Genomic DNA, 24,373 nt, shown 5'->3' with positions numbered 1-24,373 from the left:
TGTTCATTTTGTTTTTCTTCAGCCATTCAGAGGTGGATTTGCTGGTGTGTTTTGGGTCATTGTCCTGCTGCAACACCCAAGATCGCTTCAGCTTGAGTTGACGAACAGATGGCCGGACAGTCTCCTTCAGGATTTTTTGGTAGACAGTAGAACAACCCCAGACCATCACACTACCACCACCATATTTTACTGTTGGTATGATGTTCTTTTGCTGAAATGCTGTGTTACTTCTATGCCAGATGTAACGGGACACACACCTTCCAAAAAGTTCAACTTTTGTCTCGTCGGTCCACAAGGTATTTTTCCAAAAGTCTTGGCAATCATTGAGGTGTTTTTTAGCAAAATTGAGACGAGCCTTAATGTTCTTTTTGCTTAAAAGTGGTTTGCGCCTTGGATATCTTCCATGCAGACCGTTTTTGCCCAGTCTCTTTCTTATGGTGGAGGCGTGAACACTGACCTTAATTGAGGCAAGTGAGGCCTGCAGTTCTTTAGATGTTGTCCTGGGGTCTTTTGTGGCCTCTCGGATGAGTTTTCTCTGCGCTCTTGGGGTAATTTTGGTCGGCCGGCCACTCCTGGGAAGGTTCATCACTGTTCCAGGTTTTTGCCATTTGTGGACAATGGCTCTCGCTGTGGTTCACTGGAGTCCCAAAGCTTTAGAAATGGCTTTATAACCTTTACCAGACGGATAGATCTCAAATTACTTTTGTTCTCATTTGTTCCTGAATTTCTTTGGATCTTGGCATGTCTAGCTTTTGAGGTGCTTTTGGTCTACTTCTCTGTCTATTTAAGTGATTTCTTGATTTAAACAGGTGTGGCAGTAATCAAGCCTGGGGGTGACTACAGAAATTAAACTCAGGTGTGATAAACCACAGTTAAGTTATTTTTTTTAACAAGGGGCAATCACTTTTTCACACAGGGCCATGTAGATTTGGAGTTTTTTTTCTCACTAAATAATAAAAACCATCATTTAAAACTGCACTTTGTGTTCAATTATGTTATCTTTGACTAATAGTTAACGGTTTTTGATGAGCAGAAACATTTAAAAGTGTGTCAAACATGAAAAAGAATAAGAAATCAGGAAGGGGGCAAATAGTTTTTCCCATCACTGTATATTCAGGTCTGAGGACTGAGATGGCAATTCCAGAACATTGTACTTGTTCCTCTGCATGAATGCCTTAGTGGATTTTCAGCAGTGTTTAGGGTCGTTTTCTTAAAATATTCAGCCCCAGTGCAGCTTCAGCTTTGTCACAGATTCCTGGACATTGGTCTCCAGAATCTGCGGATACTGAGTGGAATCCATGCGTCCTGCAACTTTGACAAGATTCCCAGTCCCTGCACTGGCCACACAGCATGATAAAACCACTTTTACTTTTTACTGTAGGTAGCAGGTGTTTTTCTTGAAATGCTGTGTTTTTTGCTACATGCAAAATCGCATAGAAAATCTTGCGTGTGTACCCAGCATTGGACTGCAAACCCATCCACTGTGCAGTGTCGAGTCAGGCTACATCTTGGGGAAATTCCACTTCAAGAGGTCTGTCTACCATGTATCACAACCACAGCACTACTGTCGCTGGAACTGAATGAACAAATTTATTCTTGTATTATTCATTTGAGCCGGTTCTTTCCTGTGAGTTTAGTGCATACAGCATCTCCTTGTGTAAAGTGCGCCGAATGGTTGAACGATGCATAGGGACTATCTGTAGCAAGATGATGTTGTGGGTCTTTGGTGTTGGTCTGTGGGTTGACTGACTGATCTCACCATTTGTCGCTTCTGTTTATCAAAGATTTTTCTTGGTCTGCCACTTCAAACCTTAACGTGAACTGAGCGTGTGATCTTCCATTTCTTCAATATGTTCTTAACTGTGGAAACAAACAGCTGAAATCTGAGACAGCTTTCTGTATCCTTCCTCTAAACCAGGGGTCTCAAACTCAATTTACCTGGGGGGCCGCAGGAGGCAAAGTCAGGATGAGGCTGGGCCGCATAAGGAATTTCACAATCGCGGTGCTTTGCCGCCTCTGCCCGCCCCTCTCACTCTTCCTTCACAGAGAGGGGCGGGGAGAGGCGGCGATTGACGTCAGGGGGGGGGGGGGGGGCAGAGCTGAAGCTGAAAGCTCTGCCCCTTCCAGGAAATGCCGGCGGATTGCCCCCCGGGCGATTTGGGGGCTCTGCAGCCCTCGTTAAGCGGCGGGGATGTGGCGGATTACTTGGGAGCACTGAAGCAAACTATAAAGAAGCTTTTGCCGGCGAGGGCCACAAAATATTTTATCGAGAGCCACAAATGGCCTGCGAGTTTGAGACCCCTGCTCTAAACCATGATCGTGAACAATCTTTATCTTCAGGTCATTTAAGTTTTTTGAGAACCCAATGTTGCTACTCTTCAGAGAAAATGAAAGAGGAGGGAAACTTACAATTGACCTCCTTAAATACTCTCATAATTGGATTCACCCGTGTATGTAGGTCAGGAGTCACTGAGCTTACCAAGCCAATTTGAGTTCCAGTAATTAGTTCTTAAGGTTTTGGAATCAATTAAATGACAAATGTATGCACCTGCCTAATTTCATTTAAACAATTACTGCGCACTCTCTAAATTCAATAAACTTTATTTCACTTCTCCAATATCACTGTGTGTGTCTCCTATATGATATATTTAACGGACATTGTTTATCGTAACAATCAACAATTTATACAGGAAAATTATGCCGATTACCAAGGTTGCCCAAACTTTCGCATCCCACTGTATTCCTTTTGTATAAATGCTTAAGCAATGCTTTATGCTTTTACTTACCTAGAAATAGTTGTTCAGGTTTAGGTCTGTATGATTTGGTTTTTCAACATACCCCCAGTGGTACGGTTACCAGGTGTTGAAAACTCGGAATATAGAGAATGCTTTATTTGCTACTTTCATATACCCATGGTCAATGAGATGCAAATAATTCTGTGATGGTGCAAATATGCTAATTTTATGGATATGTATGTAGCTTGGAAACTGACCAATCAAATGCTGAAGCAGCATTCGATTAATCAATTTTGAAGCTGCATAAATCTGCATGTGATTACAATAAAAATGTGCATCTCATTGATCAGCCCTACTTTCAGATCATATACAGTAGCCCAAAGCCCTAGTTCTGCATTTTAGTGAACAGGATTTCCCTTCTGCTATCAGAAGCCGCTTTTCATAAGTGTGGAAACACGTTATATGGCTATTCAGGTGGCAGATGCATAAACACTTCACACGGCTTAAAGGACCACTATCGTGAATCATTTAATTGTTAATTACTTCACTGTAGATATAGCAAGTATATAGAAGCTTTGCTTTTTTTTGTTTTTGTCATGGCCCTTTAATTTTCCACATCTCACTGTAATCTGTGTCAGTCAGTCCCTGGCCTAACGCTGATGGACTTTTGTAACTGAAAAGTCATTGCAGGGGGAGCCTTGCCAGGTTTTGAAAAAAAACAAAACAGATGGTTTATCCCTGCTCTCCCTAACTACTGAAACTTGTACAGTACGAGCTTACCTCCTGCCCATCGTCCCCCATCATGAGCTTTTACTGTAGAAGCCTGAACCCCCCCCCCCCCCCACACACACACACACACACACACACACACACACACACACATTCGGCAGGCATTGAGGGAGGCAGCTGTCAGCACAGACTGTTGCAATGAGCTGCTCTCCCTCTCCATCCTTTTGCCCTGAGTTTGCCAGTGATGATGTGTGGATAATGAGATGCTGTGTAGTGATGCACGAACACACGCACACACACGAATAATACAAGAATACTACATTTGTTCATTCAGTTCCAGCGACAGTAGTGTTGTGGTTGTGATACATGGTAGACAGACCTGTTCAGGTCTTCAAGTGGAATTTCCCCAAGATGTAGCCAGACTCGACACTGCACAGTAGATGGGCTTGCAGTCCAATGCTGGGTACACACGCAAGATTTTCCATGCGATTTTGCGACCCGATCATTTATCCCACACGATTCTGCACTCAATTCTCTTACACTCTTCGTTTTTCTCATCTTTTTCAATTCACCGCTATGAGAAATCGAGCGCGGAAACGATCGGAACAATATCGGACATGACAGATTTTATCAATCAGATCCATCTATCGCACGGAAAATCGCACCGTGTGTATTAGGCACAACAGATATGAAGCCTCTCATTACAGTTGAAAACTATGCCGACTGTAGTGGGCTAGGAGAGCAAAATATGCAGCCACACACCTTATATTGCAGGCTGTGGATGTACACGTTTAACACCTAGCCCATTTTAGGGCTTCAAGAAGAGGAAGGACGTTGGAGACCAAGTCACCCATCCCAAATATTTTTAGACATTAAGATGTTTCCATTGAGAGATGCAATTAGAACAAATGTAGTTAGATACAGGATGTACAGTTTGGCTTACTGTGTAGCTCTGAATGAGCACACCTGGGGACAACTGTACATTTGTGCTGTGTCCCTGGCTGTGCGCGTTTGGAGAGCAAGGTTTGTGTTTTTCCAGCAGGATGTATAGAGTATAGTAGGAACCAATAGAATGTAATAACAGTAACTAACCACCTAGGACACCCACTAAGCAAATGTAACTATCATAGCTGTATACCGTATATACTCGCAAGCAAGCCGAATTTTTGACCCCCCAAAAGTGGGCCAAAAGTTGGGGGGTCGGCTTGCTTGCGAGTCATGTGTGGGTGGGTGGGTGGATAGGTGCTGTCCCTCCCCGCTCCCCCCGCGGCCACCGCTGCTATTACCTTAGGCGGCGCCGCTGCCTCTATCCCCGTCCTCCTCCGGTAACTCATTCACAGCAGCGCGCCCCCCGCTGCTGTGATGACGCAGGAAACCATAGAGAGCGGTTCCCATAGTAACGGCATCACGCTACAGGAAGCCGCTCTCTATGGTTTCCTCGTCATCACAGCAGCGAGAGGCGCGCTGCTGTGAATGAGTTACTACCGGAGGAGGACGGGGATAGAGGAAGCGGCGCCGCCTGAGGTAATAGCAGCAGCGGCGGCCGCAGGGGGAGCGGGGAGGGACAGCACCTACCCACCCATACTGGGGCATTATGCTAGCTATATGGGGCACTATACTAGCTATACTGGGGGCACTATACTAGCTATACTGGGGGCACTATACTAGCTATACTGGGGGCACTATACTAGCTATACTGGGGGCACTATACTAGCTATACTGGGGGCACTATACTAGCTATACTGGGGGCACTATACTAGCTATACTGGGGGCACTATACTAACTATACTGAGCACTATACTAGCTAAACTGGGGCACTTCACTAGCTATACTGAGCACTATACTAGCTATACTGAGCACTATACTAGCTATACTGGGGCATTTTACTAGCTATACTGAGTACTACCTACCTATACTGAGCACTATACTAGCTAAACTGGGGCACTTCACTAGCTATAATGAGCACTATACTAGCTATACTGAGCACTATACTAGCTATACTGGGACATACTGGGGGGATCACGCGGCCAGCGTTTCCTACCCCCGGCTTACATGAGGGTCAATCATTTTTTCCTGTTTTTTGGGGTAAAAGTGGGGGGGTCGGCTTACATGCGGGTCGGCTTGCTTGCGAGTATATACGGTAATTCAAAAGTGTAAGTAATGTGAGAGCTATACCCAGGTTGGCACCCGGAGAAACAGTAAAGATTAGTGCAATAAAGGGGGTCCCCTATGTTCGCAGTTTTATAGCGCTGCATTGGGGTATTTTCTAACCTCGCAGGCACCCATAGTGTATTTGTAAGAGGAGAGAGTGGACTGGTTGCTAGGTAACCAGGAAGCTCAGACGGCACTTTGTGCGGGAGGCCTGCACAGATGACGTCAGGGCGCAGGCAGACCTGCAGACTCCGAGTGAGGGGAAGGAACTGCTTTGGTATGGGCGGACTGTGGAGCAGCCAGTCGGGTTGCCATTGTGAGCCCAAGCAGTTTTTCCGGCTAGCAAGCGGCAGCCAATGAGCGAAGGGGTCACCGTTCTGACGACTTACGGGTTAGGGAGGGGACTTGCGGGCAGGGATTTTTACCGCTACAGGTATAAATTTTAACTATTGAAGGGCCGAGCATGCTTCTGAAGAGTCGTTTTATACGACAAAACTAGTCAAGCACACGCAGCCTGAGGTCAGCCACCGTGGGGAAGGACGAGGACACTTTGAGGGAGGCATAGGAGACAGTGCAACACAGCCAACCAACGTTTGGGGTAGAGCCATTAAAACTCTGTGCGATCATCCAAGGCTGGTTTGTAAGTGTGCATTTCTTTTATGATTAAACGTATTTTACAAATGGAATCTCTGGTATGTCTCATTTGAGGTGATGTGAACTAGCAACAGCGGCTTGGAGGCAGAGGGTACTTATGTGGCAGGGGGCGGCTGATGACCCCATGAGCGCTGAAGACCTATCTGACAGAGGGTCATATTAGAACGGTGAGTGGCCACTGCTTGGGGTGGGGTGGTGGTTTTCTCACTGAAGTGGACTAGCCTGCCTTCGTGCTAGAAGAGGATACTGACCGTTTTTTTTTCTGCTGTATATTGCTGTCTGAAAGGACTGTGTCCTAGGACATTTGAGCGCAGCTTTTTTTGTGTATTGTTTTTACCTAGTCTGTCGGTCTTGCAGTCCATATTGGATATAGTCACTTGGCTCTACTGGCACCAGAATATCCCATAAGGGACAGTCCACTGGTGATATATATTACATGGCCCAGATGTAAACAGCTCTGGAACGTTATGTACTGTACAAACAGAAATTTAAAGAGAACCGAAGGTGGGTTCGTAAAAAAATCATTTTAAGACACAGAGGCATGTTCTGCATACAATGACCAGCCTCTGTGTTCTTTCATTGTGCATCCAGCCCTACATGGGGCGGCAATCTGCATGTCGCTAGCCTGGTGCTTTTTTTAACTACCTAAAGACCGCTCCACGCCAATGGGCATGCCCGTGGCGGCAGCCCCAGGACCGCCTAACACCAATTGGTGTAAAGTCCTGGGGCTGCAGTTTGCAGGAGATCGCACGCAGGCTGCGCGCACATCTCCTGCTTGGGGTAAGTGTCATGGGGGGAGGGAGGGAGCAGGGGATAAGAAATACATAAATTGGACATTTTATTTAAAAAGAAAAACAAAAATATATGAAAAAAACAAAAACAAAGCTCTGTTGGTGGGGAGAAAATGGAGTGGGGGGAGGGAAATCACTGGTGTGCTGAGTTGTATGGCCCTGCAGCTTGGCCTTAAAGCTGCAGTGGCCAATTTAGTGAAAATTACCCTGGTCTTTGGGGGGGGGGGGGGGGGGGGAAATAACACTGCAGTCCTCAAGTGGTTAATGGGGGACAGAAAAGCCCGGGGGGGGGGGGGGCAACTGGACACAATGAAAAGTCACAAACCCACCTCGGGTTTTCTTTAAGAAATGTTGTGGTTACTCACATTTCAGCTATTTTGGTTACCTGACAGCTCCTTTGTATGTAAAAAAGATGCATTTACAGATTTAACATTGCATTACCGGTTTTACCAGGTTCGGGGCATTTTTGGCACATTAGCTGTGCAGTATTGATACAGCTTTAACTTTTTAATTACCTATGCCACCTTAGTGATATACATCTTGTTTTTCTCAGCACAATCTAGGCTTTTAGGTAATTTTTCCAAAGTCTATTTTATTTTATAGTCATTTTATGGGGAAAAATTAGGCATAAATGAATACCCATTTTTTCCATTTTTCACAAGGCACATCCCACAGTTATAAAAACAGAAATAAATTTGGCCCTTACCGATTAAAACAATATCCCATATTTTACTTTTAGGTGAATATGTGGCAGACCATTATCCCCAGCCTACACAATCGAATGCGTTCGCTAGGGCCACAGTTCAGGGACCATAGATCTGTACAGATGCATCGCAAGGCAACAGCAGAGCATTACATCTGTAGAGCATCGGGGCCTGAAACTAACCCTAGCGATCGCTTCAGATCGCTACTGGCGACAGTCATTAAACGTTTATAAATGGATATAGGTATTGCAGGGGTTAATAAGCTAGGGGGGGGAAAAAAAAAAAAAAAAACCATTTAATTGGGCCATGTCACTTTATTTTTTTTCAGCTTTTACAACTTTATTTTTTTTTTCTTAAACTTGATGAAGGATTGTTGCTATTAAGCTAGCAACAATCATTAACAAGACTGTGCATGTACACACGGCGGATTTTATTGCAGGACGTACATTCTACATTACTGTTACAAAGGACTGACCTTCATCCCAACCAGTAGCCGATACCACCCTCTTTTCCATGAGAAATCTTTTCGTTTTCTCAAATGAATCATCAGGGGGCTGTGTATGGCTGAAACCAGGGTGCTGGCATCACACTGTGGGAGCCCTGTTGCATTGTGGGAAATAACAGCAGTTTCTAACTGCCAAAAAAAGCAGAATCTCCTTCCAGTGACATAACCTGCCAGCAGTAAAGATGTCACCATGTGATAAATGTCAGAATGTAAAAATAAAATAAAAACAGTAGAATCCCTTTTTAGTAAATGCCAAGGGGCAGAGCAATGTATTTTACTATATCAGAGGTTTACTACATCAGAAATTGTCATATTAAAGTGCATAAAGTATACCATAGTATGGCATCTTAATTCAGTAAATAATTGGGAGTAATTTTTTTTCTTTTCAATGCTTCAGCATTGAATTGTCTGCTCTCTGAATTGCATAGACTCCCATAAACTAAGGACAGCTCCAAATAGTGTAAAGACGTATTTTAGTGTAAAACCGCTCCACCAGGGGCCCCTGATGAGTCATAGCCTGAGGCGGAGCTACATCACACGTGACCGAAATGCAGTTACCTGAAACGAGCCACGGGGAGTTTGGAGCAGCGATTGTATGGGCAGTTTCCCAGGGACCAACTGTACCATTTGCTAGATCCTCTACGGTTTTAAACTATTTGGAGTTGTCCCTAGTTGCAGGTGCAACGCGTACAAAAGATGTGTGGACACTCGCTATAGCATCCTGTAACCACGGTAACGCGTGCAATGATAAGCGTTGCGCCCCGCCGGCAAAAACGAAACTAGCTGGCGGCGGGGGACCAGAGGATCCGGGAGTGACACAGAGGGCACAGGATGGCCCCAGGTAAGTGAAACGTATACATACACACACACAGTTTAGGTTCCCTTTAATCCTAGCGGTGTTCAGGAGGTAGAACGTCAGAGTGAGTGTGGGCACATTGGAGGGAGTTACCCATCACAGCTGGTGAAGTGTTATTTCTCTTTGAGCACGGTGAAGGCACTTAGTGGCAGCCGTTCCAAGGGTTGAGGTGGAGGGCCATATCCATCAATGTTTTTTACACCATTGTCACCTTCTCTCATAAAATACAGGGTGGGCCATTTATATGGATACACCTTAATAAAATGGGAATGGTTGGTGATATTAACTTCCTGTTTGTGACACAGTTTATGTGAGGGGGGAAACTTTTCAAGATGGGTGGTGGCCATGGCGGCCATTTTGAATCCAACTTTTGTTTTTTCAATAGGAAGAGGGTCATGTGACATCAAACTTATTGGGAATTTCACAAGAAAAACATTGGTGTGCTTGGTTTTAACGTAACTTTATTCTTTCATGAGTTATTTACAAGTTTCTTTGTTTACAGCCATTGACATGTCGCCGAGATTAACACGCGAGGAGCGGATAGAAATTGTGTTGATGTCCGGTGAACGCAGTAACCGGATAATTTCAGCAGATTTCAATGCAAGACACCCTACAAGACCACCCATCTCCCTTGCTACAGTTAGCAAACTGCTAAGTTTCGTGAAACTGGTTCAGTGTTCTATTTGCCAAAATGTGGACACATGAAATCTGTCACTAACGAAGAAACATCAGTGGCTGTCCTAGCTTTATTCAGCAAGAGCGCACAGCGTTGAATTCGCCGCATGTCACTGGAGAGTGGCATTAGTCGAACATCCCTTCAGCGGATATTAGCTACTCCCAAATGGCACCCTTACAAACTCCAGCTACTGCAGCATCTCAATGAGGATGACCCAGATCGGCGCACTGAATTTGCAGAATGGGCAAAACAAAAATTGGAACAGGACCCTCAGTTTACACAGAAGATTTTGTTCAGAAGATCCTTCCAAGACTGTTGGAACAAAAACAATTGATGGTATGGTGTGGTGTGGTATATAGGGTACAAAGATAGTGGGGCCATTCTTCATCAATGGAAACCTCAAGGCCACTGGATATGCAAAATTGCTACATGATTAAGTGTTGCCCTCTTTATGCATTGAAGCTGGCACGTTCCCTGAGTTTTTCCAGCAAGATGGTGCACCACCACATTATGAGTGTCAGGTCCAAGCATTCCTAGATGAACAGTTTCCTGGAAAGTGGATTGGTCGTCGTGGGCCAGTTGAATGGCCCCCAAGGTCTCCCGATCTGACCCCCTTAGACTTATCTTTGGAGTCATCTGAAGGCAATTGTCTATGCTGTGAAGACACGAGATGTGCAGCACCTGAAACTACGAATACTGGAAGCCTATGCTAGCATTTCTCCTGCGGTATTGCTACCAGTGTGTGAAGAGTGGGAGAAGAGAGTTGCATTGACAATACAACACAATGGGCAGCACATTGAACACATTTTATAGGTGGTCAGAAACTTGTAAATAACTCATGAAAGAATAAAGTTACGTTAAAACCCAAGCACACCATTGTTTTTTTTTGTGAAATTCCCAATAAGTGATGTGTCACATGATCCTATTGAAAAAACAAAAGTTGGATTCAAAATGGCCGCCATGGTCACCACCTATCTTGAGTTTCCCCCTCTCAAATACACTAATGTGCCACAAACAGGAATTTAATATCCACCACCGAAAACACCATAAAAACAGATGCGCTTACCAGATCCTTACAGACCTTAACTACAGGGTCTGTAATATAGCTTTATGAGGTCAGCAGCAGGTGTCTTCACAGCCAGCCTCCTCTCCAGATAAACAAAATGATTCAAATCCTTATATGCAGTATTTCACCATATTGGGGCATGCAAAGAAACAATACACATCTAAGCGGATCTATAGCGATTTTAATGTAGCTCCATAAAAACAGCATAAAAAGTTTTTAAAAAGTCACTCACATCAGGGCCCTTGTTACAGGGACCCACAATGAAAACAGCACATCAATCATAGGACGCCGTCCAGCCACACGTCCGCCTCACCCGACCGGTTTCACTGTCAAAGTTTCATCAGGGGCTAAAGGACAAAGTGGCTGGATGTACCCTTATATAATCTCTTTACCTTAATTAGGCAGAATTATCCAGAGGAGGCCGCGCGGGAGAACGCCGCAAACACTTCCGGGAAGATGGTGGTGCGCTCCAAGCAGCATCACTTCCGTTTCCGCCCAAATGCGGAATCAGTCTATGCAAACTTCCGGATATCATTACGTATCCGTATGCAAAAGTATATATGTCATGTAAGCGTCTCCCTTATACCGCTAAGTCTCTCCGGAGGAATTGTTAAAACCTAATTCTTTATAATTAAAATCTTGATTCCCAATGTATCCTACAAGGGATAAAAATCTGTGCATACTATATCAAGCAGAAAATTACCTGCGGGCAGACGTGGGGATGAATGGCGTCCCATTTACAAAAGTCAATTCATTTCTTATCCAACACTACCATCTACTGGCGACAAAATTTCATTACATGCTAAAAAAACACCGCATATACTTAGTCAATCCATTTCTTGTCTCACACTACCATCTACTGGTGATAAAATTTCATTACATGCTGGAAAACTTTTGTAAATGGGACGCCGTTCAGAATCAGAATCAAGTTTAATGGCCAAGTACAGGGGTTTGTACCTGGAATTATTTTTAGCACATACAAGCTCAAGTAGTACACAAGACAAGATATACAGTAATGTAGGCTAACAGATAGGCAATAGTGTACTTAGTAGGTCAAGACCACGTAAGGAGATGTAACGTCGGCGAGTGACTACCCAGGTGTGAGCGCTGGAGCAAGGGAGTGTGGTTGGGAGGGACGGAGATCAATGGCTTGGGGGGGGGGAAGGAAGTGTTCCTGTGTCTTGTTGTCCTGGTGGGTAAGGACCTGTAGCGGCGACCTAAGGGGAGAAGATTGAAGTAGCAATTGCCAGGGTGAGTGGGGTCTCTTGCTATCCTAGCGGCCCTTGAGCGCAGTCTAGAGCAGTAGAGGAGGTTGAGTGGTGGGAGGGGAGTACCGATGATCCTTTCCGCAGACTTAATAACCCTTTGTAATCTGTACCTGACGTTCGCAGAGGCCTCTGCATACCATACGATGATGGAAGAGCAAAGTATTGACTCAATGGTAGCAGAGTAGAAGCAGCTCATAAGATCTTGCGACATTCCAAACTTTTTCTGCTGACGTAGGAAAAACAGTCTTTGTTGGGCCTTCTGGATAATTGTGGCATTTTCCTCCCACCTTAGGTCACTGGATATGGTGGTGCCTAGAAAACGTGCGTGCGGGACCCTGGCAACCTCTATGCCTTCGATGAGGACTGGAGGGAGTGCGAGGTGGCCTTTTCTGAAGTCGATAATCAGTTCTGCGGTTTTAGCTGTGTTCAGAACCAGCTTGTTTGCCTTGCACCAGTTGCAGATATTCTCAATCTGTTGGCGATAGGCTCGTTCGTCACTCCCGTCTATAAGGCCAAGGATGGTGGGATCGTCCGCAAACTTGATGACCTGGACCGAGTTGTTTGTTGAGGTGCAGAAGTTAGTGTACAGCGAGAATAGCATAGGGGACAAGACACAACCCTGGGGGGCACCTGTATTGGTGACTCGTATCTGCGAGGAGAAGGTGCCAAGTTTGACTGCCTGAGTCCTGTTTTTTAGAAAGTCCTTCAGCCAGCCACAGAGGCTGGGATGCACATTGAGGAGGGCTAGCCTGTCACAGAGGATGTCGGGGCTAATGGTATTGAAGGCAGAGCTAAAGTCCAAGAGGAGGATCCTGACATAGGTGTTTGGTCTGTCTAGATGGCTCAGAATGTGCTCCAGGCTGATGTTGATGGCATCCTCCACAGACCTGTTGGCCCTGTAGGCAAACTGGTATGGGTCCATCAAATCCCTTGTGGTCTTTTTCAGGTGGGAAAGAACCAGCCTCTCGAAGACCTTCATGATATTTGATGTTAGTGCGACAGGTCTGAAGTTGTTTAGGTCAGTGGCACCTGGTTTCTTTGGGATGGGGATGATCCCAAACGTCTGCCCGCAGGTAATTTTCTGCTTGATATAGTATGCACAGATTTTTATCCCTTGTAGGATACATTGGGAATCAAGATTTTAATTATAAAAGAATTAGGTTTTAAAAATTTCTCCGGAGAGACTTAGCGGTATAAGGGAGACGCTTACATGACGTATATACTTTCGCATACGGATACGTAATGATATCCGGAAGTTTGCATAGACTGATTCCGCAATTGGGCGGAAACGGAAGTGATGCTGCTTGGAGCGCACCACCATCTTCCCGGAAGTGTTTGCGGCGTTCTCCCGCGCGGCCTCCTCTGGATAATTCTGCCTAATTAAGGTAAAGAGATTATATAAGGGTACATCCAGCCACTTTGTCCTTTAGCCCCTGATGAAACTTTGACAGTGAAACCGGTCGGGTGAGGCGGACGTGTGGCTGGACGGCGTCCTATGATTGATGTGCTGTTTTCATTGTGGGTCCCTGTAACAAGGGCCCTGATGTGAGTGGCTTTTTAAAAACTTTTTATGCTGTTTTTATGGAGCTACATTAAAATCGCTATAGATCCGCTTAGATGTGTATTGTTTCTTTGCATGCCCCAATATGGTGAAATACTGCATATAAGGATTTGAATCATTCTGTTTATCTGGAGAGGAGGCCGGCTGTGAAGACACCTGCTGCTGACCTCATAAAGCTATATTACAGACCCTGTAGTTAAGGTCTGTAAGGATCTGGTAAGCGCATCGGTTTTTATGGTGTTTTCGGTGGTGGACATATATGACCCTGCGCTGAAGTAATATATTCTACATTGATTTAAACGCTATACTGAAGTGTTGGACTTTGGCTGCTACACATATATTGTTCCATATAAGTTATGATTTTTTGGCTGCGCTGATACTTTGATTTTAGGAATTTAATATCACCAACCATTCTCATTTTATTTAGGGGTGTGTGTGTAGGTGTGTGTGTAGGTGTGTAGGTGTGTGTGTAGGTGTGTAGGTGTGTGTGTAGGTGTGTGTGTAGGTGTGTGTGTAGGTGTAGGTGTAGGTAGGTGTGTGCAGGTGTGTGTAGGTGTGTGTGTAGGTGTGTGCGTGTGTAGGTGTGTGCGTGTAGGTGTGTGCGTGTAGGTGTGTGCGTGTAGGTGTAGGTGTGTGCGTGTAGGTGTAGGTGTGTGTAGGTGTAGGTGTAGGTGTAGGTGTAGGTGTAGGTGTAGGTGTAGGTGTAGGTGTAGGTGTAGGTGTAGGTGTAGGTGTAGGTGTAGGTGTAGGTGTAGGTGTAGGTGTAGGTGTAGGTGTAGGTGTAGGTGTAGGTGTAGGTGTGTAGGTGTAGGTGTGTAGGTGTGTAGGTGTGTAGGTGTAGGTGTAGGTGTGTAGGTGTAGGTGTAGGTGTAGGTGTAGGTGTAGGTGTAGGTGTAGGTGTGTAGGTGTAGGTGTAGGTGTAGGTGTAGGTGTAGGTGTAGGTGTGTAGGTGTAGGTGTAGGTGTAGGTGTAGGTGTAGGTGTAGGTGTAGGTGTAGGTGTGGGTGTGGGTGTGGGTGTGGGTGTGGGTGTGGGTGTGGGTGTGGGTGTGGGTGTGGTGTGTGTGTGTGTGTGTGTGTGTGTGTGTGTGTGTGTGTGTGTGTGTGTGTGTGTGTGTGTGTGTGTGTGTGTGTCTCAAGAGCTGAAGGTGGATTGCAACTGTCCTGATGTACTTTTAAACCTGAGCGCGTCTCTTTTGTTCAATTTTTAACTTTGTGCATATCTACAGTTGTGCCACAGGTCTGCGCTCCATGTAGCCTTAGTTTAATTTTCTCCTAAGCGCAATACTAATTTTACCTTTATCTTACATTTTTTGGTAACGTACTTTTTACATACAAAAAAAAAAAAATTAGATGCAAGTTTTCTTAAACTTATCAGGGAATAGGGCCAACAAACTACTGACAATTAGTTTATTTCTTTTCTGTGTGCATGGCACAGCTAGAGGGATTTGGACGCCTCCCCACATTAACATAAGTGCCAACCTCCATCATGGAGATGCATGCCAGCACAAACAGGGTTGCCACCTCATCCCTTTAAATACCAGCACATAATTACACATGCCTTGTGCCTAGTTAGATGCCGTTTAGGCACCAATTATGTGTGAGAAGCCCCAGAACCTGTATAACTTAGATGTACCAGTGTTTAAAGAGATGAGGTGGCAACCCTAAGCACAAATGGCAGCTGGCCCTTACTCCATGTCCTGCTTCTAAACTGGTTCTAAGTACTAGATATAACAGACTGCTTTAACATCTGTCAAATATTTAAATTAACTTAATGAGTGCTTCTTCTTGTGGTTGCTATACCAATAGGCCTTAAAGGGAATGTTCGGGCACCGTGACAAAAAAAAAAACAAACAAAAAAACAAAAACAAAAAATCCACTTACATGGGGCTTCCTCCAACCCGTGGCAGGCAGGAGGTGCCCTCGGCGCCGCTCCGCAGGCTCCCGGTGGTCTCCGGTGGCGCGCCCGACCTGGCCAGGCCAGCTCGGGCTTCTTCTGCGCTCCAATCTGCGTCTCACTGGTGCGCGCTGACGTCATCGGACGTCCTCCGGGCTGTACTGCACAAGCTCAGTAGTTCTTAGCCTGCGCAGTACAGCCCGGAGGACGTCAGCGCGCACCAGTGAGACACAGATTGGAGCGCAGAAGAAGCCCGACCTGGCAGCCAGCCTGGCCAGGTCGAGCGTGCCACCGGCAGCCTGCGGAGCGGCGCCGAGGGCACCTCCTGCCTGCCACGGGCTGGAGGAAGCCCCAGGTAAGTGGATGCGGATTTTTATTTTTTTTCACTGTGCCTGAACCCTCCCTTTAATGTTCTGGTCATAAAAATTGTAAAGAAAGAAAGAAAGAAAGAAAGAAAGAAAGAAAGAAAGAAAGAAAGAAAGAAAGAAAGAAAGAAAGAAAGAAAGAAAGAAAGAAAGAAAGAAAGAAAGAAAGAAAGAAAGAAAGAAAGAAAGAAAGAAAGAAAGAAAGAAAGAAAGAAAGAAAGAAAGAAAGAAAGAAAGAAAGAAAGAAAGAAAGAAAGAAAGAAAGAAAGAAAGAAAGAAAGAAAGAATCCAGTTCATAAGGCCCTACTTCTTGTGCTTTTAAAAAAAATGATAAAGAAGATTTCAGAATAAAAAAAAACCTACTACAGTAGATCTGCTATTTGAAGGTCAACTTAAACAAGATCTTACAGTGGACCGGAACTCTTGCACGTGAAAAGGAAAACAGAGAAATGCACCCTGTATGTATTTAGAGGGTAGCCTGTCTATTTTTCCCTCATCTGTGTATAATCACAAGTTGTAATTTGATCTCTCCTCTGTCACCTGACTGCCATGGCAGATAAGCTCATTTGAAAGCACAGGATGTTAACATGTCGGCTTCCATGAAAGCAGGAAGTAGAAACTCTGCAGATTTATTGTAAGATTTGACTTTAAAGGCTATTTTGCTGTTGCATATCTTTCAGAGCCGAAAGGAAGTTTTGAGTTCAGGTCCGCTTTACCTACTTGATAATGTGGTCACAAGTTTTAAAGAGAACCCGAGGTGGGATTCTTCCATCGCAATCCATATACAGAGGCTGGGTCTGTCTATAGAGCCCAGCCTCTGTTGCTAGTTCCCTCCAAAGCCCCCCCTGCGCGCTGTCAGACCCCATAAAAAACAGCCGCACTGGCGACACGCAGCGTGTCGCAGCCGGCTGTGTTTAGCTCACTACTGTCAGTCTCGTCGCTCCCCCGCCTCCTGAATCGCTCCGGTCCCCGGCCACGTCCCTTCCCTCGCTACTGATTGGAGGGAAGGGACGCGGGCGGGGACCGGAGCGATTCTGCAGGCGGGGGAGCAGCCGAGACTGACAGTAGTGAGGTAAACACAGCCGCGTAGCGCGGCTGTGTTTTATGGGGTCTGACAGCGTGCAGGGGGGCTTTGGAGGGAACTAGCAACAGAGGCTGGGCTCTATAGACAGACCCAGCCTCTGTATATGGATTGCGATGGAAGAACCCCGCCTCGGGTTCTCTTTAACTCCAAATGTGTTAAGGTGGCCATACACTTAAATTGCCACCAGATCGACCATCAAATCTCTCTCTGATCAAATATGATCAGAGAGGGGGTCTATTGGCTGCCCACACACTACACACAGATTTTGAGTAGATTTCACCGTGAAATAAATTAAAAATCTGTGGAGCCAAGGTCGCCTACTTTGCCGCTCAAGGAGTCCCCTCCGGCTGGAAGTAGTACTCTCGCCTATCCGGCTGGTGCATGTCCTTACCGGTCCAGTAGTTTAACTCCACGGATCTCCTCTTCCCTGTGTCCTCTTCTGTACTGTGTCATGTGACACAAGCTAAAGTTCAAACACTAGGAGGTCCGGTGTGTATGGTGCTGCAATTAATCAGGTAACTTTTGCGTTTCCAATTTCACAGGAGAAAGATCACTGATCAAGTTTACTGTAGATCAACGCGATAATCGACTAGTATATGGCCTCATTAAGAATATTAACTGTACCCCCATCAATTCATAAACCTCATTAGAGTGCCTTTATGTGCATCAGTGTAATAGGTGGTCAGGGCATGGTAGGTTGTGGTTGTTGCAGTCACTCAAGGTGTGGGGATAGTAATTTTTGTTATGGTAATTTTGGTTGAAGTTTTTAGTTTTGCTTGTAATAATAAGATACATTTAGGACTTATTGAAGATAGATAAAACAAAGGTTTTTTATATCTGGTCTACAGTCATACCCATTTTAACAGAACGGTTGTAAACGCCCATGTGCAGCTGTAGCCTTGGACAATCTACTCCCTCTTCTGGGATATGTATAAAAACCACTTCCTTTCAGTAAACAGACCTGTGGCTGTATCCCAGACGAAACAAATCTCATTTATGTTAAGGGAAAGAATAATAGGATGTTTTGTACAAAGGTCCACTGCCACAAACCATTCCAGTGCAAGTCTTCAGTATGCTAAATTACTATCAGAAAGCATAGTTCTAAGTCATTTATAAAATCCTTTACACTGCTAGGTTAAGAAACCATAAGGAGGAAATTCAACAATTGTGACAGCTAGGATAGTGCTATTGATACACTAACGTCAGAGACATAGCATGTACCAGCCAGGGAGTACTTTATTTGGGCTTGGGGTGCATTTTACCTTGTCATAGTCAAACTACTATAGTACTTTTTGACAGAAGAATGATAAAGAATAGTGTTAAAAAAAAAAAAAAAAAGTAATGCATCTATAGTTAAAAGCATCTAGAAATGTTAAGAACGCATTCATACAGAACAAAATATACATGAATTGAAGTTACCCACAATAAGGAGGTACATGGTCAATGTAGTCGTAAAAGGGGTATAGGCTACAGGAGAGACCCTGCGCCAGAACAGCATTTCTCATTGGTTTTTGATTTATGGGTAACCCGAGTGTGCATCTCTGTTATATATTTTGTACTGGTGGCACTTCGATGTTTTAATAGGTTTATTTTTATATCTTTTAGACCTTCACAAGAAGTGGTTGGAGTGCAAGAGGTGTTCCCCTTTAACCTCGCAGCGGTATGGTGAGTGCTGCGGTCTGTGTATGTGATGCGTCCATGTTGCTATGGTAACGTTGTCGCCCGCAATAGCACCGCCTACCGCTATGATGCACGGGCTGTGTTGTCGCTGTGTGACGGTCTGGACGCACAGGATTGGCTAATGCCGACCAGCTGACTGAGACATGTGACTTGGTCACATGACTGACGCCATACCGCTCGCCTCCGTGGATAGAGGCGGCGGTTACGGAGCTATGATGCGCCCGTTCGTTTTCACTATGGCTGCCTACAGGGGGGAACCCTCCTGTTCACCTGATTGGTGAGTGTCATTTTGAATTGTGCAGTGTCTATTGGTCCGTTCTGGATGTTTCAGTCTCCCATCAGGTCCTCCTTTGTACACTTCTTGTGATTGGTCAAGGGTTCACCTTAGGGGTGGGTTTTGTACTATAAATGTATGCGTTTGACATAGCGCGTTTTACATGATCACTAAGCAACTTGACAAAGGCCGGAAGAGGCCGAAACAGCAGTCTGTTGTAACCATGTCTGCATCAATAAAACCTTAAAGAGCTATAAGTACTCTCTGTGGTGCCGGTCCTTTGTGGGATACTCACCAAGTTGATAAATTGAGTTATAACCAGTAAAAAAAAAAAGGTACAAGGTGTACGTGTGTGCGTCTATATATAGAGTTGCGTTCAGAAAATACTGATTGTTGACTAATTTTAGCATCCTCAAACATACCCAGGGCCGGATTAACTTCACAGGTGCCTATAGGCACAGATGTTGTGGAATCCTAGACTCCCATAAACCTACAAACCCCCACCATACCGCACTGCAAATGTGCAGGCTGCCCCCCCCCCGCTGTCACTTCTCCCTTACCCACCATAGGTAGCTACAGATGCATCTTAAGCCCCATACACACACTCAACATCGTTCTTTTATGCAGCACAATTATCAAACAACTTGTTGTGAAACAACCAAAAAATGAAAAAAAAAAAAAGTTGCTTGCCATTGTTCATACAACTGATAAGACGTCCATTCACTTGTTGGATTTAAGTCTTATCAGATTTGTTCAACTTTGTGCTGCATAAAAGACCGCTGTTGAGCGTGTGTGTGGGGCTTTAGTATTAGATAACCAGAGGTACCCTCAGTATTAAGTAGCTAGTGGTGCTCCCAACTGAAGGGAGAACTCATTAATGGAATGCTGAGAGCTCAGTGAGTAATAACCTCTAATTTATGCTCTGCTTGGAACTCTGCATAGGGAAGGAGGGAGGGGAGGTACTAGCAGAGAGGAGTGAGCCGCCTTTCCATCATCGGGCGCCTGTAGGCACATGCCTACAGTGCCTTATGGTAAATCTGGCCCTGACCATACCACACAAAAAACAAAACAAAAAATAGTTTTATTTAATCAGACTCACCTCTTCTTGAGAGCCGTGTATCTGCATCTGTGTCTACAAATAACTTCATCTGGAACATGTCCCTGATTTCCTGAACATAAAATGCCAAAATGCCTTCAAACAGCACTACGTCAGCTGGATATACCGTCACAGTCTCCTCTTTCCTTACATAAGGGAAAAAAAAAGCCAACCACATTAACAAATCGCAAGCTATAGAGCCTTTTAAACACACAAGACACAAAGTACAGATAATTAAGGTGGGTACACACGTCAGATAAATGTCTTTGGAAAATGAAAGATCACAGACCAATTTTACCCCCTTTCATGTAGTATGAGAGCCATACTCTACACCAGGGGTGCCCATTAGGTAGATCGCGAAGGCCTTCATGGTAGATCCCGACCCCACTACATTTTCCATTATGTATATACAAATGTGCTCCTAAAATTGTACATAGGTAGATCACTTTGACTTGCTAATTTTTAAAAGTAGCTCACAAGCCGAAAAAGTGTGGGCACCTCTGCTCTACACAGTCTAGTCTATGGAGCTGAACTCCCCATCAGATAAAAATCTTTGCAAGATGCTGCACACAAAGATGCTGTACACATGCAACAGATCAGTATCTGCAAAAGATCAATTCCTGCAAAAGATCCACTCCTGCAAAATGCATTCATAGTCTATGACATCTGCAGATCCCGTACACACCTTGTTTAATGGACATTCATCTGCAGATCAGACAATTATCTGCCGATCTGAAGATCCAACCTGGTGGATCTGATCTACAGATAATTGTCCGTTAAACAAGGTGTGTATGAGATCTGCAGATATAGACTATGAATGCATTTTGCAGGAGTGGATCTTTTGCAGGAACAGATCTTTTGCAGATACTGATCTGTTGCAGGTGTACAGCATCTTTGTGTGCAGCATCTTGCAAAGATTTTTATCTGATGGGGAGTTCAGCTCAATAGAATAGACTGTGTAGTGTATGGCTCTCATACTACATGAAAGGGGGTAAAATTGGTCTAAGATCTTTCATTTTCCAAAGACTTTTATCTGACGTGTGTACCCACCTTTACTGTAGGAGGAAAAAAAAAAAAAAAAAGTGAAATCCGTTTTGGCCCTTTTTGTAAAGTGACAGGTTATTACGTTCTCCGGGAAAATTCCCAATTGTTTTTGTATGTTTCATTACACTGAAAGTAATCCATTTTGCATGTAAAAATAACTACAGCATTCATAAAACAGGTTTGGCAATTTTAAGCCTGACATTATGCATATATGATGCAGGGCAGCCAGTGAAGCAGCTTTACTTATGGTTTCGAATATATTCTAATGCTTCATACACACTTGAGATAAAAGTCTTTGGAAAAGGCAAGATCACAGACCAATCTTACCACCCTTCATGTAGTATGAGAGCCATACTCTACACAGTCTATTCTATGGAGCTGCACTCCCCAACAAATAAAATCTTTGCAGGATGCTGCACACACAGATGCCCGTACACACTCAAAAGATCATTATCTGCAAAAGATCTGTTCCTGCAAAATATCCATTCTATGCAAAATGCATTATAGTCTATGAGATCTGCAGATCATCATACACACTTGGTTTAACAGACAATCATCTGCAGATCAGATTCAACAGGGTGGATTTTCAGATCTGCAGATGATTGCCAGATATGCAGATGATCTCATAGACTATAATGCATTTTGCATGGAATGGATCTTTTGCAGGAACAGATCTTTTGCAGATAATGATCTTTTGAGTGTGTACGGGCATCTTTGTGTGCAGCTTCTTGCAAAGATTTTATCTGATGGGGAGTGCAGCTCCATAGAATAGACTGTGTAGAGTATGGCTCTCATACTACATGGAATGGGGTAAAATTGGTCTGTGATCTTTCATTTTCCAAAGACTTATCTCAAGTGTGTATGAAGCATTAGTTTTCAGTTAGTCTTTCTTCCACTCTTCCACAATGCCCGCCACAAAAAAAAATTTATACAGACACATTGCACTTCGTTACTACAGACTGAAACTTGAAAGAAAAAAAAAAAAAAAAAAAAAAAACAACTAACAAGTCAATCTATATTTTGTACATTTTATAAATAGCCCCTTAACTTTCTAGATGAAAACAAAGTGCAGGTGTAAAGAAAGAAAAAAAAAAAAAATAGGCTACAGATGGCACAAAATGATATAAGCCACAAAGTAAAAAACAATATGCATACACCCCCCCCCCTTTTCACTTTCCCCTCCAGCTCAGAACCCATATAAACCTGTTACAAGCATAGCGTTAAAAAACCCACGAGATAAGGGGTTGGGTGCTAAAGAGTCAATTCTTCTTTCACAGTTTTCCCAAGCACACATCGGTTTCTAATTTGTACCTTGTGGTCCTTCTCTATACTTATGCCACATCTCACCTAACTGGCTCTTTTACTCTGAGATACAACCATGTTCTTTACTTTTCTGCTGTAATCCATAATTGTATGCAGCTCGTCCCACCTTTTCTGTCAATCTACTGCAGACACGTGCACAGGGGGGTGCTCTGGGTGCACCCCCCTTTTTAAAATCTTCAAAAAAAGGCCCCTCTCGCCATGGAAAATAAGCTCCGCCCCGACCACAACAAGCCCCACCCACCCGCGGGAAGCTCCACCCCTGCCTGGGACACTTTCAAGTGAAGAGGTCCAGACAGGAATCCTAGTGTGGCATACTGACCTCTCCCTCCCCCAACACCCATAGTGACCTCTCCCTCCACCTAGTACCCAGTGACCACTCCCTCCCCTAGCACTCACAGTGACCTCTCCCTCCACCTAGGACCCATACTGACCTCTCCCTACCCAGTACCCACAGTGACATCTCCCGTCACCTAGCACTTACAGTGACCTCTTCCTCCACCTAGCACCCACAGTGACCTGTCTCTTACCCAGCACCCACAGTGACCTTTCCCTCCATCTAGAACCCATAGTGACTTCTCCCTCCCCCAGCACCCACAGTGACCTCTCCCTCCACCTAGCACCCACAGTGACCTCTCCCTCCCCAGCTTTAGCAGTGATCCTGCCTACCCCAGCACCCACACTGACCTATCCCTCCCCCAGCACCCACAGTGATTTTTTTCCCTCCCCAGTGGCTACCCTCCTGTCTCCTGCAGCACTCACAGGGACCTCCCATCCCAAAAGCAGCACCTACAGTGACCTCTCCCCTTGCCAGCGCCCACAGTGGCCTCTCCCAACATCCACTCCCTCCTCCAGTAACCACACTGACTTCTCCCAGCACCCACAGTGACCTCCCCTTCCTCCAGCACCCATACTGATCTCTTCCTTCCACAGCACAGTGGCCTACCCTTACCCCAGCACCCACACTGACCCCTACCTCCCTTAGCAGCAACTATGCCATTCATAGCGGCACCCATAGTGACCTCCCACCCCCTGCACCCACAATGACCCCTACCTCCCGAGACCCACAGTGATCTCCCCCAAAGGACCCACAGCGACCTCCCTTTCCTCCAGCACCCATACTGACTACTCTACCTTCCACAGCACCCACAGTTACTTCTCGCCCTAGCACCCACAGTGACTTACCCTTTCCCCATCAACCACACTGACCTCTACCTCCCCTAGCAGCAACTATGCCATTCATAGCAGTACCCACAGTGATCTCCCACCCCCTGCACCCACAGCAATCCCACCAATATTCAGCACCCAAATTACACTCAACCAGTTACCCCCACTATAGCAAGCACCCAGTACTTGCACTAAGCACCCTGCACCCAATACTCACATCCAGCCTCAATATGGCACTTAGTACTTTCACCAAACAGCCACATGACACCCAATACCTGCACCCATTCACCCTATAGCTGGCACCCAGTACTCACACATACATGGCACAGTACTTGCACCCAGCCCCAACATGGCACTCACTACTCACACCTGCACACCACCTTCAGATGGCACCCATTATCTGCACTCACATAACTAGTACTAGCACCCAAAGTACCTGCACTCAGAGCCCACATAATACACAATGCCCACCCATAGCTAGCACCCAGTGCAGGCATGGCACCAAGTATTTGCACCTATGTGATACCCAGTACCTGCACCCAACACCCACATGTTTCATCTGCAGTAGTTACAGTTGCACTAAGCCTCCACTTGGTGCCCAGCACCCACACCAAGCATTCACATATGACATCCAGTACTTGCACCCAGAACTCACAAGGGACTGAGTACATGCAATCAACACCTACATGATGGTTGATACACACCCATACAGCCAGAATCAACATGACACCCTGTGCCAGCACCCAGAACCC

The 24,373-nt window shown here is 45.1% G+C and overlaps 1 protein-coding gene across 2 annotated transcripts in view; it reads right to left on the bottom strand.

The window, feature by feature from the left end:
* UCK2 (uridine-cytidine kinase 2) overlaps positions 1-24,373 on the bottom strand; it is an 84,970-nt gene that overhangs the window by 10,880 nt on the left and 49,717 nt on the right. For both annotated transcript variants that reach the window (XM_068242665.1, XM_068242666.1), the window contains exon 4: positions 20,094-20,236. In XM_068242665.1, the coding sequence (XP_068098766.1) occupies positions 20,094-20,236 (143 nt within the window). The remainder of the gene's footprint in view (positions 1-20,093; positions 20,237-24,373) is intronic.

The sequence above is a fragment of the Hyperolius riggenbachi genome, chromosome 6 (assembly GCF_040937935.1).
Source record: "Hyperolius riggenbachi isolate aHypRig1 chromosome 6, aHypRig1.pri, whole genome shotgun sequence".
Classification (NCBI taxonomy): domain Eukaryota; kingdom Metazoa; phylum Chordata; class Amphibia; order Anura; family Hyperoliidae; genus Hyperolius; species Hyperolius riggenbachi.
This window is presented reverse-complemented; position numbering and strand designations above follow the sequence as displayed.